Raw genomic sequence first — 19,734 nt, 5'->3', positions numbered from 1 at the left:
GTTGGCATTTAAGTGCTCTACGCACACAAAATAAGAAGTAGGTATGTGCAAGAAATGCAGTCTATAATTAAGCAATAATGCACGAGGAGGTGTGGCATATGGCCAATATACCACAGCTAAGGGCTGTTATTATGCACGACGAAACGTGGAGTGCCTGGATACAGCCCTTAGCCGTGGTATATTGGCCATATACCACAAATCCCTGAGGTGCCTTATTGCTATTATACACTGGTTACCAACATCATTAGAGAAGTAAAAATAAAGGTTTTGTCATACCCGTGGTATACGGTCTGATATACCACGGCTGTCAGCCAATCAGCATTCAGGGCTCGAACCACACAGTTTATAGTAGGACAGCAATTAACAAAATAAAAAAAGCAATTGTGTAGTAGCCCATTTGGGACTGGCCATCTCTCCTTAGCAGTAGCAACAACAACAAAAATTGTAGGGGAATAGCTTCCAACTTATGTAGCAATATTTTCCCATGTAGGGATTCAATGCTCTGTAGCCCCACAAGGAAGCAGCCCCAGTCCGTGTGACTCCTCAATATACTGTCCATTGTTCATTAATTGGTGTGATGTCATCACTGTTAACATCCTGGACCACAGGTAATATAATAATAACCAAGTCCAATAGTAATACTGTACCTTGTACCCACTTGAGGGGGTGTCCTCCTCATTGGCTTATGCTGAGGGCAGCGTCGTAGCCATAGGCTAGGCTGCATGATTGTGCGTGGGATGGCACACCTGAATATTGAGCCAGTCATAATGGGGTTTTAATTTGTCGACTAGTCAGGGCATGATGTGATTCTCGAAAATAGTCTTGAGCTTTATTGGGAGTGGAGAACGTGTGCGTTGTGTTCTGAAAGATCAAGATGAGTTTGTTCCGGGTGGATGAAGCCCCATCTCAGATTTAGCTGGCGTAGCTGGGATCTCACCTCGTTGTTCGTCGCCTTCTGTTTCAGCAGTTCAGCACTCAGATCTGGGTAGATACTGATCCTCTTCTCAGCATAGGTCAGAGCCCCCCTGATTCCGCTACAAGGCGAACAATTTGCAGTTTCACTTCAAAACGAGAGCCATTTCGGAGAGGACCCGTGCAGTGCGCAATGTTAATCAGTGGCATGGGACCCAGCTTCTCCTGCCCGAACAGTTCATAGAAAAGTTTGCTCGTGAAAGAAGTTGGGTTGCCCGATTCCACGGAATTCTTTTGACCCAAACATTGAATTTACGGTAACGATTTTCAAGTGATTCCGTTTTTCTCTTTTAGGAGATCGATTACCCCTTCTAATTTAGCTTGCGCTGTTTCCAGGTCATGGAGTCGCACCTCTGTTGAATTGGCTGTCTTCTCCAGACTTTCCACTTTGGTAAAAAAATGCATCCACTTTAGAAGTGATCAATGCGAGTGATTCATTTTACCGGTTTTAATTGTAAGTCGAGGGCAGATGTAATCTCCTCACAAACAGTCTCTCAAACAGTAGCGACCAACTCTTTCTGTTGTCGGGAGTTGAGAGCCGCCATGTTCCCACAGGTGAATTGTGAACAGACAGATCATGCTATCTGCTGGAGTGAAATTGACCTGCTCGTTTTTTCTTATCATACAATGAACGTACCACACGTTAATATGGTGGTTTACAATTGATAATTTTAGAAAACAACTCTGTTAATTCATGGTTATTTTCGCAAAAGAAACCCACGATGAGGCCACGCGTTTCAATGCATGCTACCGGAACCAGAAGGCTGGTGTTTCATCAAAGACCATAAAACTTGAGTCTAGAACACCTTACTTAGAAAGGGGCTTGGTAGAGTGTTTGGCCCCACAGACTCTAGGCCACATATACCCATGCTGACGTGGGTATGAATCCCGTCTCAACCCTTCCTCTCTGTCTTCCTCTGTATCTGTCTCCCCTCTACATTCAGAATATCACTGTCCGTAAAACAATTAAAATACTTTTAAAAAATTATATATATTTTTAAAGACGCCTGTCACTCACCGAGGTGAAGACTTCCGTAGTCTGCTGGATGGTTGCGATCTTAGTCCATTTCCACTTCTGAAAGAGCTGAACCCTGGTGGGGTTGTGGAGGGTGGCAGACGGATGGGTACGGAAGAACGTTGGGAAGCGCTGACGGTTGGAGAGAGCTGGAGAACTGGAACCATAGGATAACTGAGGAGAGAGGAGAGGAGGAGAGTGTTAGGGTGTCCCCATTATGTCTGAGCTACAAAGATGGCATCATTGAAAGAAGAGAGAAAATGAAGGACGATGAAGAGACAGAAGAAGAAGAAGAAGAAGAAGAAGAAGAAGAAGAAAAAGAAGAAGAAGAAGAAACAAGACAATAATAAAAGGGAGTTAACATAATCAAGCACAACGATGTTTGGTTCAATATCACTCAGCCATATCCCAGTAAATTAGGTCCTGCTAGAATATCCCTCAGCCAAATCCCAGTAAATTAGGTCCTGCTAGAATATCCCTCAGCCAAATCTCAGTAAATTAGGTCCTGCTAGAATATCACTCAGCCATATCCCAGTAAATTAAGTCCTGCTAGAATATCACTCAGCCATACAGTAAAATAGGTCCTGCTAGAATATCACTCAGCCATATCCCAGTAAATTAGGTCCTGCTAGTGTATTAAACATTTTTAATTGATCAGCTGCAATGTGAGCTGTTAAATTAAAATGGCACCCTATTTCCTATATAGTGCACTACTTTTGACCAGAGCCCTATGGGCCCTAGTGAAAAAGTAATGCACTATATAGGGTATAGGGTTCAATTTGGGACGCAACCATACATTGAACGATGACACGGCCACTGCAGAGGATTATGGGTAAAACATCTGATGTGGGAACAGACTGAGACAGCTCTTTATGACAGCAGAATAGCACTGCATGCTAAATGAAGGGATAGGGGCGCATACCCGCCCAGCATCTAGACTGCAAACCTTTTTCTGTGAGAGTACACTTTCTAACTCCTAAAAGTGGAGAGTGACAGAAACACTGTGTAATAATAGCTACCAAATATCAGCCTGCTATTCCTGTATCCCTCCATAAAGGTGTCTATATGCAGTCTAGACATACAGTAATAGGTAAAGAAAGGGTGTTTCAAGTCTGGACAGTGGTCATAACAACATAATTTGGGAAACTTCAATATCTTTCAGGGCGCAATACTAGCTGTCAAATGTGAGAGGCAAATGGTATGGGCCCTCGTCAAAAGTAGTACACTAGGGTACCATTTGAAACTCAAACACTGAGACGGACAGACCAGTGTTATTATTCCCTCTGACCTCCCTGCCACTTCGTATTCCAGTTCAGAGGCCTTGGAACGCTTCCCTTACCTCTAGGCTGACAAAACACTCTCCTCTCCTCTCCTTTCCTGCCAGCTAAGTGGATCTGAGGTGTGTGCTTCCCTCCCTCAGCTAAGTGGATCTGAGGTGTGTGCTTCCCTCCCTCAGCTAAGTGGATCTGAGGTGTGTGCTTCCCTCCCTCAGCTAAGTGGATCTGAGGTGTGCTTCCCTCCCTCAGCTAAGTGGATCTGAGGTGTCTGCTTCCCTCCCTCAGCTAAGTGGATCTGAGGTGTGTGCTTCCCTCCCTCAGCTAAGTGGATCTGAGGTGTCTGCTTCCCTCCCTCAGCTAAGTGGATCTGAGGTGTGTGCTTCCCTCCCTCAGCTAAGTGGATCTGAGGTGTCTGCTTCCCTCCCTCAGCTAAGTGGATCTGAGGTGTGTGCTTCCCTCCCCCAGCTAAGTGGATCTGAGGTGTCTGCTTCCCTCCCTCAGCTAAGTGGATCTGAGGTGTCTGCTTCCCTCCCTCAGCTAAGTGGATCTGAGGTGTCTGCTTCCCTCCCTCAGCTAAGTGGATCTGAGGTGTGTGCTTCCCTGTCAGGTCTCTATCAGGTGCCAGTAGAGCTCACAGAGAGGGCCATTCAAGTGTGCCAACTACCTGGAGCTCAGCTATGACTCTGACTGAACCTCCATCTAGACACCACTAATCTGCAAGCTATGACTCTGACTGAACCTCCATCTAGACACCACTAATCTGCTAGCTATGACTCTGACTCAACCTCATTCTAGACAGCACTAGTCTGCTAGCTATGACTCTAAGTCAACCTCATTCTAGACACCACTAGTCTACTAGCTATGACTCTGAGTCAACCTCATTCTAGACACCACGAGTCTGCTAGCTGACTCTGACTCAACCTCATTCTTGACATCATTACTCTGCAAGTTATGACTCTGAATCAACCTCACTCTAGACACCACTAATCTGCTAGCTATGACTCTGACTCAACCTCCCTCTAGACACCACTAATCTGCTAGCTATGACTCTGACTCAACCTCCCTCTAGACACCACTAATCTGCTAGCTATGACTCTGAATGAACCTCAATCTAGACACCACTAATCTGCTAGCTATGACTCTGACTCAACCTCCCTCTAGACACCACTAGTCTGCTAGCTATGACTCTGACTCAACCTCCCTCTAGACACCACTAATCTGCTAGCTATGACTCTAACTTAACCTCACTCTAGACACCACTAATCTGCTAGCTATGACTCTGACTGAACCTCACTCTAGACACCACTAGTCTGCTAGCTATGACTCTGAGTCAACAACCATCTAGACACCACTAGTCTGCTAAATATGACTCTGACTCAACCTCCCTCTAGACACCACTAATCTGCTAGCTATGACTCCGAGTCAACCTCCCTCTAAACACCACTAGTCTGCTAGCTATGACTCTGACTCAACCTCACTCTAGACACCACTAATCTGCTAGCTATGACTCTGACTCAACCTCCCTCTAGACACCACTAATCTGCTAGCTATGACTCTGAGTCAACAACCCTCTAGACACCACTAGTCTGCTAAATATGACTCTGACTCAACCTCCCTCTAGACACCACTAATCTGCTAGCTATGACTCCGAGTCAACCTCACTCTAGACACCACTAATCTGCTAGCTATGACTCTGACTCAACCTCCCTCTAGACACCACTAATCTGCTAGCTATGACTCTGAGTCAACAACCCTCTAGACACCACTAGTCTGCTAAATATGACTCTGACTCAAGCTCCCTCTAGACACCACTAATCTGCTAGCTATGACTGACTCAACCTCCCTCTAGACACCACTAATCTGCTAGCTATGACTCTGACTCAACCTCACTCTAGACACCACTAGTCTGCTAGCTATGACTCTGACTGAACCTCACTCTAGACACCACTAACCTGCTAGCTATGACTCTGACTCAACCTCCCTCTAAACACCACTAGTCTGCTAGCTATTAGTCTGACTCAACCTCCCTCTAGACACCACTAATCTGCTAGCTATGACTCTGACTCAACCTCACTCTAGACACCACTAGTCTGCTAGCTATGACTCTGAGTTAACCTCCCTATAGACACCTCTAGTCTGCTAGCTATGACTCTGACTGAACCTCACTCTAGTCACCACTAATCTGCAAGCTATGACACTGGGTCAACCTTCCTCTAGACACCAATAGTCTGCTAGCTATGACTCTGACTCAACCTCAATCTAGACACCACTAGTCTGCTAGCTATGACTCTGACTCAACCTCAATCTAGACACCATTAATCTGCTAGCTATGACTCTGACTCAACCTCACTCTAGACACCACTAATCTGCTAGCTATGACTCTGACTCAACCTCCCTCTGGACACCACTAGTCTGCTAGCTATGTCTCTGACTCAACCTCCCTCTGGACACCACTAGTCTGCTAGCTATGACTCTGACTCAACCTCCCTCTAGACACCACTAATCTGCTAGCTATGACTCTGACCCAACCTCCATCTAGACACCACTAATCTGCTAGCTATGACTCCGAGTCAACCTCACTCTAGACACAACTAGTCTGCTAGCTATGACTCTGAGTCAACCTCCCTCTAAACACCACTAGTCTGCTAGCTATGACTCTGAGTCTACAACCCTCTAGACACCACTAATCTCGTAGGTATGACTCTGACTCAACCTCCCTCTAGACACCACTAGTCTGCTAGCTATGACTCTGACTCAACCTCTCTCTAGACACCACTAATCTGCTAGCTATGACTCCGAGTCAACTTCCCTCTAAACACCATTAGTCTGCTAGCTATGACTCTGAGTCAACAACCCTCTAGACACCACTAATCTCGTAGCTATGACTCTGACTCAACCTCCCTCTAGACACCACTAGTCTGCTAGCTATGAGTCTGACTCAACCTCCCTCTAGACACCACTAATCTGCTAGCTATGACTCTGACTCAACCTCCCTCTAGACACCACTAATCTGCTAGCTATGACTCTGACTCAACCTCCCTCTAGACACCACTAATCTGCTAGCTATGACTCCGAGTCAACTTCCCTCTAAACACCATTAGTCTGCTAGCTATGACTCTGAGTAAACAACCCTCTAGACACCACTAATCTCGTAGCTATGACTCTGACTCAACCTCACTCTAGACACAACTAGTCTGCTAGCTATGACTCCGAGTCAACCTCCCTCTACACACCACTAGTCTGCTAGCTATGACTCTGAGTCAACCTCCCTCTAAACACCACTAGTCTGCTAGCTATGACTCTGAGTCTACAACCCTCTAGACACCATTAGTCTGCTAGCTATGACTCTGAGTCAACAACCCTCTAGACACCACTAGTCTGCTAGCTATGACTCTGACTCAACCTCTCTCTAGACACCACTAATCTGCTAGCTATGACTCCGAGTCAACTTCCCTCTAAACACCATTAGTCTGCTAGCTATGACTCTGAGTCAACAACCCTCTAGACACCACTAATCTCGTAGCTATGACTCTGACTCAACCTCCCTCTAAACACCACTAGTCTGCTAGCTATGAGTCTGACTCAACCTCCCTCTAGACACCACTAAATCTGCTAGCTATGACTCTGACTCAACCTCACTCTAGACACAACTAGTCTGCTAGCTATGACTCCGAGTCAACCTCCCTCTAAACACCACTAGTCTGCTAGCTATGACTCTGAGTCAACAACCCTCTAGACACCACTAATCTCGTAGCTATGACTCTGACTCAACCTCCCTCTAGACACCACTAGTCTGCTAGCTATGACTCTGACTCAACCTCCCTCTAGACACCACTAATCTGCAAGCTATGACTCTGACTCAACCTCACTCTAGACACCACTAATCTGCTAGCTATGACTCTGACTCAACCTCTCTCTAGACACCACTAGTCTGCTAGCTATGACTCTGACTCAACCTCCCTCTAGACACCACTAATCTGCTAGCTATGACTCTGACTCAACCTCCCTCTAGACACCACTAGTCTGCTAGCTATGACTTTGACTAAACCTACTCTAGACACCACTAATCTGCTAGCTATGACTCGTACTCAACCTCCCTCTAGACACCACTAATCTGCTAGCTACAGTGGGGAAAAAAGTATTTAGTCAGCCACCAATTGTGCAAGTTCTCCCACTTAAAAAGATGAGAGAGGCCTGTAATTTTCACCATAGGTACACGTCAACTATGACAGACAAATTGAGAAGAAAAAAATCCAGAAAATCACATTGTAGGATTTTTTATGAATTTATTTGCAAATTATGGTGGAAAATAAGTATTTGGTCACCTACAAACAAGCAAGATTTCTGGCTCTCACAGACCTGTAACTTCTTCTTTAAGAGGCTCCTCTGTCCTCCACTCGTTACCTGTATTAATGGCACCTGTTTGAACTTGTTATCAGAATAAAAGACACCTGTCCACAACCTCAAACAGTCACACTCCAAACTCCACTATGGCCAAGACCAAAGAGCTGTCAAAGGACACCAGAAACAAAATTGTAGACCTGCACCAGGCTGGGAAGACTGAATCTGCAATAGGTAAACAGCTTGGTTTGAAGAAATCAACTGTGGGAGCAATTATTAGGAAATGGAAGAAATACAAATAATATAATAATATAATAATAATACAAGACCACTGATAATCTCCCTCGATCTGGGGCTCCACGCAAGATCTCACCCCGTGGGGTCAAAATGATCACAAGAACGGTGAGCAAAAATCCCAGAACCACACGGGGGGACCTAGTGAATGACCTGCAGAGAGCTGGGACCAAAGTAACAAAGCCTACCATCAGTAACACACTACGCCGCCAGGGACTCAAATCCTGCAGTGCCAGACATGTCCCCCTGCTTAAGCCAGTACATGTCTAGGCCCGTCTGAAGTTTGCTAGAGTGCATTTGGATGATCCAGAAGAGGATTGGGAGAATGTCATATGGTCAGATGAAACCAAAATATAACTTTTTGGTAAAAACTCAACTCGTCGTGTTTGGAGGACAAAGAATGCTGAGTTGCATCCAAAGAACACCATACCTACTGTGAAGCATGGGGGTGGAAACATCATGCTTTGGGGCTGTTTTTCTGCAAAGGGACCAGGACGACTGATCCGTGTAAAGGAAAGAATGAATGGGGCCATGTATCGTGAGATTTTGAGTGAAAACCTCCTTCCATCAGCAAGGGCATTGAAGATGAAACGTGGCTGGGTCTTTCAGCATGACAATGATCCCAAACACACCGCCCGGGCAATGAAGGAGTGGCTTCGTAAGAAGCATTTCAAGGTCCTGGAGTGGCCTAGCCAGTCTCCAGATCTCAACCCCATAGAAAATCTTTGGAGGGAGTTGAAAGTCCGTGTTGCCCAGCGACAGCCCCAAAACATCACTGCTCTAGAGGAGATCTGCATGGAGGAATGGGCCAAAATACCAGCAACAGTGTGTGAAAACCTTGTGAAGACTTACAGAAAACGTTTGACCTGTGTCATTGCCAACAAAGGGAATATAACAAAGTATTGAGAAACTTTTGTTATTGACCAAATACTTATTTTCCACCATAATTTGCAAATAAATTCATTAAAAATCCTACAATGTGAATTTCTGGAAAAACAATTCTGATTTTGTCTGTCATAGTTGACGTGTACCTATGATGAAAATTACAGGCCTCTCTCATCTTTTTAAGTGGGAGAACTTGCACAACTGGTGGCTGACTAAATACTTTTTTGCCCCACTGTATGACTCTGAATCAACCTCCCTCTAGACACCACTAGTCTGCTAGCTATGACTCTGACTCAACCTCCCTCTAGACACCACTAATCTGCTAGCTATGACTCTGACTCAACCTCCCTCTAGACACCACTAATCTGCTAGCTATGACTCTGACTCAACATCCCTCTAGACACCACTAATCTGCTAGCTATGAGTCTGACTCAACCTCCCTATAGACACCACTAATCTGCTAGCTATGACTCTGTCTCAACCTCCCTCTAGACACCACGAATCTGCTAGCTATGACTCTGACTCAACCTCCCTCTAGACACCACGAATCTGCTAGCTATGACTCTGACTCAACCTCCCTCTAGACACCACTAATCTGCTAGCTATGACTCTGACTCAACCTCCCTCTATACACCACGAATCTGCTAGCTATGACTATGACTCAACCTCCCTCTAGACACCACGAATCTGCTAGCTATGACTCTGACTCAACCTCACTCTAGACACCACTAATCTGCTAGCTATGACTCTGACTCAACCTCCCTCTAGACACCACTAATCTGCTAGCTATGACTCTGACTCAACCTCCCTCTAGACACCACTAATCTGCTAGCTATGACTCTGACTCAACCTCCCTCTAGACACCACTAATCTGCTAGCTATGACTCTGACTCAACCTCACTCTAGACACCACTAATCTGCTAGCTATGACTCTGACTCAACCTCCCTCTAGACACCACTAATCTGCTAGCTATGACTCTGACTCAACCTCCCTCTAGACACCACTAATCTGCTAGCTATGACTCTGACTCAGCCTCCCTCTAGACACCACTAATCTGCTAGCTATGACTCTGACTCAACCTCCCTCTAGACACCACTAATCTGCTAGCTATGACTCTGACTCAACCTCCCTCTAGACACCACTAATCTGCTAGCTATGACTCTGACTCAACCTCCCTCTAGACACCACTAATCTGCTAGCTATGACTCTGACTCAACCTCCCTCTAGACACCACTAATCTGCTAGCTATGACTCTGACTCAACCTCCCTCTAGACACCACTAATCTGCTAGCTATGACTCTGACTCAACCTCCCTCTAGACACCACTAATCTGCTAGCTATGACTCTGACTCAACCTCCCTCTAGACACCACTAGTCTGCTAGCTATCTGACTGACGCTAGAGGCTGAGGGAACATCCCAAATGGCACCCTATTCCCCAATTATCCCCATAAGGCCATGTTCTAAAGTAGTGCACTACATAGAGAATAAGTTGCCATTTGGGGCACAACCTCTGACTGACGCTGGAGGCTCATGACTCTCAGATGATTTTTTTCACATCTGGTACCAAGTGAAGTAGGGGACCCTGTCATATGGATTTACACACTCACCACTATAAGGTTCCACATGCGAGCGGCCTCGGCCACCAGAGTGGACACAGAGCTGCAGCCGGGCATCAGGACCATCTTGATGGGCTCAGTGTAGAGGAGGTCATACAGGAGCTTGGTGGCTTCACCTGGATCACACTGTATAGGGAACAGAGGAAGAATGAAAGTCAAACTATATATGCTCCAAACTATTTTAATGGGTAAACCATCTAATCATACTGTATGGGGAACAGAGGATGAATAAATAGAGGAGGGGGAATAAAGGGAGATGTATAGAGTAGGGGGAATAAAGGGAGATGGATAGAGGAGGGGGAATAAGGGAGAGGAATAGAGGAGGGGAATAAGGGAGGTGGATAGAGGAGGGGAATAAGGGAGATGGATAGAGGAGGGGAATAAGGGAGATGGATAGAGGAGGGGGGATAAGGGAAATGGATAGAGGAGGATAATAAGAGAGGAGGATAGAGGAAGGGAATAACGGAGATCGATATAGGAGGGGGAATAAAGGGAGATGGAAAGAGGAGGGGGAATAAAGGGAGATGGATAGAGGAGGGGGAATAAAGGGAGATGGATAGAGGAGGGGGAATAAAGGGAGATGATAGAGGAGGGGGAATAAAGGGAGATGGATAGAGGAGGGGGAATAAAGGGAGATGGATAGAGGAGGGGAATAAAGGGAGATGGATAGAGGAGGGGGAATAAAGGGAGATGGATAGAGGAGGGGGAATAAAGGGAGATGGATAGAGGAGGGGGAATGAAGGGAGATGATAGAGGAGGGGGAATAAAGGGAGATGGATAGAGGAGGGGGAATAAAGGGAGATGGATAGAGGAGGGGGAATAAAGGGAGATGGATAGAGGAGGGGGAATAAAGGGAGATGGATAGAGGAGGGGGAATAGGGGAGAGGAATAGAGGAGGGGAATAAGGGAGCTGGATAGATGAGGGGGAATAAAGGGAGATGGATAGAGGAGAGGAATAAGGGAGAGGGATAGAGGGGGAATAAGGGAGATGGATAGAGGAGGAGAATAAGGGAGATAAATAGAGGAGGGGGAATAAAGGGAGATGGAAAGAGGAGGAGGAATAAAGGGAGATGGAAAGAGGAGGGGGAATAAAGGGAGATGGATAGAGGAGGGGGAATAAAGGGAGATGATAGAGAAGGGGGAATAAAGAGAGGTGGATAGAATACAGGGAGATGGATAGAGGAGGGGAATAAGGGAGATGGATAGAGGAGGGGGAATAAAGGGAGATGGATAGAGGAGGGGGAATAAAGGGAGATGATAGAGAAGGGGGAATAAAGGGAGCTGGATAGAGGAGGGGGAATAAAGGGAGATGGATAGAGGATGGGGAGTAATGGAGGTGTATAGAGGAGGGGAATAAGGGAGTTGGATACATGAGGGGAAATAAGGGAGATGGATAGAGGAGGAGAATAAGGGAGATGGATAGAAGAGGGGAACAAGGAAGATGGATAGAGGAGGGGAATAAGGGAGATGATAGAGGAGGGGAATAAGGAGGTGGATAGAGGAGGGGAATAAGGGAGAGGGATAGAGAAGGAGAATAAGGGAGTTGGATAGAGGAGGAGAATAAGGGAGGTGGATAGAGGAGGGGAATAAGGGAGATGGATAGAGGAGGGGAATAAAGGAGATGATAGAGGAGGGGAATAAGGAGGTGGATAGAGGAGGGGAATAAGGGAGATGGATAGAGGAGGAGAATAAGAGAGGTGGATAGAGGAGGGGAATAAGGGAGATGGATAGAGGAGGGGAATAAGGGAGATGGATAGAGGAGGAGAATAAGAGAGGTGGATAGAGGAGGGGAATAAGGGAGATGGATAGAGGAGGGGGAATAAAGGGAGATGGATAGAGGAAAATAATAAGGGAGATGGATAGAGGAGGGGGAATAAAGGGAGATGGATAGAGGAAAAGAATAAGGGAGATGGATAGAGGAGGGGGAATAAAGGGAGATGGAAAGAGGAGGGGAATAAGGGAGATGGATAGAGGAGGGGGAATAAAGGAGATGGATAGAGGAGGGAATAATGGAGAGGGATAGAGGAGGGAGAGTAATGGAGATGGATAGAGGAGGAGAATAAGGGAGTTGGATAGAGGATGGGGAATAAGGGAGGTGGTTAGAGGATGGGGAATAAGGGAGATTGATAGAGGAGGGGAATAAGGGAGGTGGATAGAGGAGGGGAATAAGGGAGATGGATAGAGGATGGGGAGTAATGGAGATGGATAGAGGAGGAGAATAAGGGAGCTGGATAAAGGAGGGGAATAAGGGAGGTGGATAGAGGAGGGGAATAAGGGAGATGGATAGAGGAGGAGTATAAGGGAGTTGGATAGATGAGGGGAATAAGGGAGGTGTATAGAGGAGGGGAATAAGGGAGTTGGATAGATGAGGGGAAATAAGGGAGATGGATAGAGGAGGGGAATAAGGGAGATGGATAGAGGATGGGGAATAAGGAAGATGGATAGAGGAGGGGAATTAGGGAGAGGGATAGAGGAGGAGAATAAGGGAGTTGGATAGAGGAGGGGAATAGGGGGGGTGGATAGAGGAGGATAATAAGGGAGATGGATAGAGGAGGGGAAGAAGGAGGTGGATAGAGGAGGGGAATAAGGGAGACGGATAGAGGAGGGGAATAAGGGAGATGGATAGAGGAGGAGAATAAGAGAGGTGGATAGAGGAGGGGAATAAGGGAGATGGATAGAGGAGGAGAATAAGAGAGGTGGATAGAGGAGGGGAATAAGGGAGATGGATAGAGGAGGGGAATAAGGGAGATGGATAGAGGAGGAGAATAAGAGAGGTGGATAGAGGAGGGGAATAAGGGAGATCGATAGAGGAGGGGGAATAAAGGGAGATGGATAGAGGAAAAGAATAAGGGAGATGGATAGAGGAGGGGGAATAAAGGGAGATGGATAGAGGAAAAGAATAAGGGAGATGGATAGAGGAGGGGGAATAAAGGGAGATGGAAAGAGGAGGGGAATAAGGGAGATGGATAGAGGAGGGGGAATAAAGGGAGATGGATAGAGGAGGGGAATAATGGAGAGGGATAGAGGAGGGAGAGTAATGGAGATGGATAGAGGAGGAGAATAAGGGAGTTGGATAGAGGATGGGGAATAAGGGAGGTGGTTAGAGGATGGGGAATAAGGGAGATTGATAGAGGAGGGGAATAAGGGAGGTGGATAGAGGAGGGGAATAAGGGAGATGGATAGAGGATGGGGAGTAATGGAGATGGATAGAGGAGGAGAATAAGGGAGCTGGATAAAGGAGGGGAATAAGGGAGGTGGATAGAGGAGGGGAATAAGGGAGATGGATAGAGGAGGAGTATAAGGGAGTTGGATAGATGAGGGGAATAAGGGAGGTGTATAGAGGAGGGGAATAAGGGAGTTGGATAGATGAGGGGAAATAAGGGAGATGGATAGAGGAGGGGAATAAGGGAGATGGATAGAGGATGGGGAATAAGGAAGATGGATAGAGGAGGGGAATTAGGGAGAGGGATAGAGGAGGAGAATAAGGGAGTTGGATAGAGGAGGGGAATAGGGGGGTGGATAGAGGAGGATAATAAGGGAGATGGATAGAGGAGGGGAAGAAGGAGGTGGATAGAGGAGGGGAATAAGGGAGACGGATAGAGGAGGGGAATAAGGGAGATGGATAGAGGAGGAGAATAAGAGAGGTGGATAGAGGAGGGGAATAAGGAGGTGGATAGAGGAGAGGAATAAGGGAGATGGATAGAGGAGGGGAATAAGGGAGATGGATAGAGGAAAAGAATAAGGGAGATGGATAGACGAGGGGGAATAAAGGGAGATTGATAGAGGAGGGGAATAAGGGAGAGGGATAGAGGAGGGGGAGTAATGGAGATGGATAGAGGAGGAGAATAAGGGAGTTGGATAGAGGATGGGGAATAAGGGAGGTGGATAGAGGATGGGGAATAAGGGAGATTGATAGAGGAGGGGAATAAGGGAGATGGATAGAGGATGGGGAGTAATGGAGATGGATAGAGGAGGAGAATAAGGGAGTTGGATAGAGGAGGGGAATAAGGGAGGTGGATAGAGGAGGGGAATAAGGGAGATGGATAGAGGAGGAGTATAAGGGAGTTGGATAGATGAGGGGAATAAGGAAGGTGTATAGAGGAGGAGAATAAGGGAGTTGGATAGATGAGGGGAAATAAGGGAGATGGATAGAGGAGGGGGGATACGGGAGAGGGATAGAGGAGGGGAAAAAGGGAGATGGATAGAGGTGGGGGAATAAGGGAGATGGATAGAGGAGGGGGAATAAAGGGAGATGGATAGAGGAGGGGAATAAGGGAGGTGGATAGAGGAGGGGAATAAGGGAGTTGGATAGAGGAGGAAATTAAGGGAGATGGATAGAGGAGGGGGAATAAGGAGGTGGATAGAGGAGGGGGAATAAAGGAGATGGATAGAGGAGGGGAATAAGGCAGATGGATAGATGAGGAGAATAAGGGAGATGATAGAGGAGGGGAATAAGGGAGATGATAGAGGAGGGGGAATAAAGGGAGATGGGTAGAGGAGGGGGAATAAAGGGGGATGGATAGAGGAGGGGGAATAAAGGGAGATGATAGAGGAGGGGGAATAAAGGGAGATAGATAGAGGAGGGGGAATAAAGGGAGATGGATAGAGGAGGGGGAATAAATGGAGATGGATAGAGAAGGGGGAATAAGGGAGAGGAATAGAGGAGGGGAATAAGGGAGGGGATTAGAGGAGGGGAATAAGGGAGATGGATAGAGGAGGGGAATAAGGGAGATGGATAGATGATGGGGAATGAAGGAGATGGATAGAGGAGGATAATAAGAGAGGTGGATAGAGGAGGGGAATAAGGGAGATGGATAGAGGAAGGGAATAAGGGAGATCGGTAGAGGATGGGGAATAAAGGGAGGTGGATAGAGGAGGGGGAATAAAGGGAGATGATAGAGGAGGGGGAATAAAGGGGATGGATAGAGGGGGGAATAAAGGGAGATGGATAGAGGAGGGGGAATAAAGGGAGATGGATAGAGGAGGGGGAATAGGGGAGAGGAATAGAGGAGGGGAATAGGGGAGCTGGATAGAGGAGGGGGAATAAAGGGAAATGGATAGAGGAGGGGAATAAGCGAGAGGGATAGAGGAGGGGGAATAAGGGAGATGGATAGAGGAGGAGAATAAGGGAGATCGATAGAGGAGGGGGAATAAAGGGAGATGGAAAGAGGAGGGGGAATAAAGGGATTTGGAAAGAGGAGGGGGAATAAAGGGAGATGGATAGAGGAGGGGGAATAAATGGAGATGATAGAGAAGGGGGAATAAAGAGAGGTGGATAGAAAAAAGAGAGATGGATAGAGGAGGGGAATAAGGGAGATCGATAGAGGAGGGGGAATAAAGGGAGATGGATAGAGGAGGGGGAATAAAGGGAGATGAATAGAGGAGGGGGAATAAAGGGAGATGGATATAGGATGGGGAGTAATGGAGGTGTATAGAGGAGGGGAATAAGGAAGATGGATAGAGGAGGGGAATAAGGGAGATTATAGAGGAGGGGAATAAGGAGGTAGATAGAGGAAGGGAATAAGGGAGATCGATAGAGGAGGGTGAATAAAGGGAGATTGAAAGAAGAGGGGAATAAAGGGAGATGGATAGAGGAGGGGGAATAAAGGGAGGTGGATAGAGGAGGGAATAAGGGACATGGATAGAGGAGGGGAATAAGGGAGATGATAGAGGAGGGGAATAAGGAGGTGGATAGAGGAGGGGAATAAGGGAGATGGATAGAGGAGGGGGAATTAGGGAGATGGATAGAGGAGGAGAATAAGAGAGGTGGATAGAGGAGGGGAATAGGGGAGATGGATAGAGGAAGGGAATAAGGGAGATCGATAGAGGAGGGGGAATAAAGGGAGATTGAAAGAGGAGGGGAATAAAGGGAGATGGATAGAGGAGGGGGAATAAAGGGAGATGGATAGAGGAGGGGGAATAAAGGGAGATGATAGAGGAGAGGGAATAAAGGAAGATGGATAGAGGAGGGGGAATAAAGGGAGAAGGATAGAGGAGTAGGAATAAGGGAGAGGGATAGAGGAGGGGAATAAGGGAGATGGATAGAGGAGGAGAATAAGGGAGTTGGATAGAGGATGGGGAATAAGGGAGGTGGATAGAGGATGGGGAATAAGGGAGATTGATAGAGGAGGGGGAATAAAGGGAGATGGATATAGGAGGGGGAATAAAGGGAGATGGATAGAGGAGGAGAATAAGGTAGTTGGATAGATGAGGGGAATAAGGGAGGTGGATAGAGGAGGGGAATAAGGGAGATGGATAGAGGAGGAGAATAAGGGAGTTGGATAGATGAGGGGAAATAAGGGAGATGGATAGATGATGGGGAATAAGGGAGATTGATAGAGGAGGAGAATAAGAGAGGTGGATAGAGGAGGGGAATAGGGGAGATGGATAGAGGAGGGGAATAAGGGAGTTGGATAGATGAGGGGAAATAAGGGAGATGGATAGATGATGGGGAATAAGGGAGATTGATAGAGGAGGAGAATAAGAGAGGTGGATAGAGGAGGGGAATAGGGGAGATGGATAGAGGAAGGGAATAAGGGAGATCGATAGAGGAGGGGGAATAAAGGGAGATTGAAAGAGGAGGGGAATAAAGGGAGATGGATAGCGGAGAGGGAATAAAGGGAGGTGGATAGAGGAGGGGAATAAGGGACATGGATAGAGGAGGGGAATAAGGGAGATGATAGAGGAGGGGAATAAGGAGGTGGATAGAGGAGGGGAATAAGGGAGTTGGATAGAGGATGGGGAATAAGGGAGGTGGATAGAGGATGGGGAATAAGGGAGATTGATAGAGGAGGGGGAATAAAGGGAGATGGATAGAGGAGGGGGAATAAAGGGAGATGGATAGAGGAGGGGAATAAGGGAGAGGGATAGAGGAGGGGGAGTAATGGAGATGGATAGAGGAGGAGAATAAGGGAGTTGGATAGAGGAGGGGAATAAGGGAGGTGGATAGATGAGGGGAATAAGGGAGATGGATAGAGGAGGAGAATAAGGGAGTTGGATAGATGAGGGGAATAATGGAGGTGTATAGAGGAGGGGAATAAGGGAGTTGGATAGATGAGGGGAAATAAGGGAGATGGATAGAGGAAGGGAATAAGGGAGATGGATAGAGGAGGGGGAATTAGGGAGATGGATAGAGGATGGTTATTAAGGGAGATGGATAGAGGAGGGTAATAAGGGAGAATGAGAACGTGAGGGGAGAGGGGATGGGTGAGAGAAAGAGGTGGAAAGGGGTAGAATGAAATAAAGGGAGTGGGGAGGTAGAGTGGGAAAGCAATGGGGGGTATAGAGAGAGGGAGAGAGGTAAAGATTGAGGTAGACTGATTACATATGGCACCCCGCAAAAAAACAACAACAAAACAAAAAAAACGAACATACAAGTGTTATTTGTATGTTAAACTGCACTGTCATACGTTTCCAGGAGGGAAACAACATTAGTAGAACCATATTCCCTATCTAGTGCACTACCTTTGACCAAATGTAATGCACTATATAAGGAATGAGATGCCATTTGGGATTCACATATTTTTCTATCCGAATGCAGGGACAACATTTCCCCGCCAAGCAGTGAGTCTCGTCTTTGATCCAAGCCTAACAAATGGTGGCAGGGGCTTTATTTATTTTCATTCTCAATTTACACTCAATGAAAAATCGATATTCAATTTAAAAAAAAAATAATGGTTGTGGGTTAAAGTGATCATTAATCATTTGGTTGTTTGGGAGAGGGAATCCACCGTTGGGAGGCTTGAAACCAACAGCATGTTAAACTGCATGAAACAGTGGGATAGGGATAACATTGTGTGTCCCAAAAGGCTCCCTATTCCCTATACAGTGCCTTCGGAAAGTATTCAGACCCGTTGACTTCTTCCACATTTTGTTATGTTACAGCCTTAGTCTAAAATGAATTGTAAAAAAATTACATCCTCAGCAATCTACACACAATACCCCATAATGACTAAGCGAAAACAGGTTTTTAGAATGTTTGCAAATGCATTAAAAATAAAAAACAGAAATACCATTTTTACATAAGTGTTCAGACCCTTTGTTATGAGACTCGAAATTGAGCTCAGGTGCATCCTGTTTCCATTGATCATCCTTGAGATGTTTCTACAACTTGATTGGAGTCCACCTGTTCTAAATAATTTGGAAAGGCACACACCTGTCTATATAAAGGTCCCGCAGTTGACAGTGCATGTCGGAGCAAAAACCAAGCCATGAGATGGAAGGAATTGTCCATAGAGCTCAGAGACAGGATTGTGTCGAGGCACAGATCTGGTGAAGGGTACCAAAAAATGTCTGCAACATTGACAGTCCCCAAGAACACAGTGTCCTCCATCATTCTTAAATGGAAGAAGTTTGGAGCGCCCAAGACTCTTCCTTGAGCTGGATGCCCTGACAAACTGAGCAATCGGGGTAGAAGGGCCTTGGTCAGGGAGGTGACCAACATTTTACATTTTACATTTTAGTAATTTAGCAGACTCTCTTATCCAGAGCGACTTACAGTTAGTGAGTGCATACATTTTTCATACAAGAACCCAATGGTCACTCTGACAGAGCTCTAGAGTTCCTCTGTGGAGATGGGAGAACCTTCCAGAAGGACAACCATCTCTGCAGCACTCCACCAATCAGGCCTTTATGGTAGAGTGGCCAGACGGAAGCCACTCCTCAGTAAAAGGCACATGACAGCCCACTTGGAGTTTGCCAAAAGGCACCTAAAGACTCTCAGACCATGGGAAACAAGATTATCTGGTCTGATGAAACCAAAATTGAACTCTTTGGCCTGAATGCCAAGCGTCACGTCTGGAAGAAACCTGGCACCATCCCTACGGTTAAGCATGGTGGTGGCAGCATCATGCTGTGGGGATGTTTTTCAGTGGCAGAGACTGGGAGACTAGTCAGGATCGAGGCAAAGATGAACGGAGCAAAGTACAGAGAGCTCAGACTGGGGTGAAGGTTCACCTTCCAACAGGACAACGACCCTAAGCACACAGCCAAGAAAACGCAGGAGTGGCGTCGGGACAAGTCTCTCAATGTCCTTGAGTGGCCCAGCCAGAGCCCGGACTTGAACCTGATCGAACATTTCTGGAGAGACCTGAAAATAGCTGTGCAGCGACACTCCCCATCCAACCTGACAGAGCTTGAGAGGATCTGCAGAGAAGAATGGGAGAAACTCCCCAAATACAGGTGTGCCAAGCTTGTAGTGTCATACCCAAGAAGACTTGAGGCTGTAATCACTGCCGAAGGTGCTTCAACAAAGCACTGAGTAAAGGGTCTGAATACTTATGTAAATGTGGTATTTCAGTTTTTTATGCTTTGTCATTATGGGGTATTGTGTG

General features: G+C 46.5%; 1 protein-coding gene across 10 annotated transcripts in view; it reads right to left on the bottom strand.

Moving 5' to 3' along the window:
- LOC121572235 (gamma-aminobutyric acid type B receptor subunit 1-like) overlaps positions 1 to 19,734 on the bottom strand; it is a 138,080-nt gene that overhangs the window by 107,199 nt on the left and 11,147 nt on the right. For all 10 annotated transcript variants that reach the window (XM_045222109.1, XM_045222113.1, XM_045222114.1 and 7 more), the window contains exons 2-3: positions 10,394 to 10,528; positions 1,991 to 2,161 (exon numbers count right to left, since the gene is read on the bottom strand). In XM_045222109.1, the coding sequence (XP_045078044.1) occupies positions 1,991 to 2,161; positions 10,394 to 10,528 (306 nt within the window). The remainder of the gene's footprint in view (positions 1 to 1,990; positions 2,162 to 10,393; positions 10,529 to 19,734) is intronic.

This window comes from Coregonus clupeaformis, chromosome 8 (genome assembly GCF_020615455.1).
Source record: "Coregonus clupeaformis isolate EN_2021a chromosome 8, ASM2061545v1, whole genome shotgun sequence".
Lineage (NCBI taxonomy): Eukaryota > Metazoa > Chordata > Actinopteri > Salmoniformes > Salmonidae > Coregonus > Coregonus clupeaformis.
The sequence above is the reverse complement of the archived record's forward strand: the minus strand, read 5'-3'. Positions and strand labels throughout refer to the sequence as shown.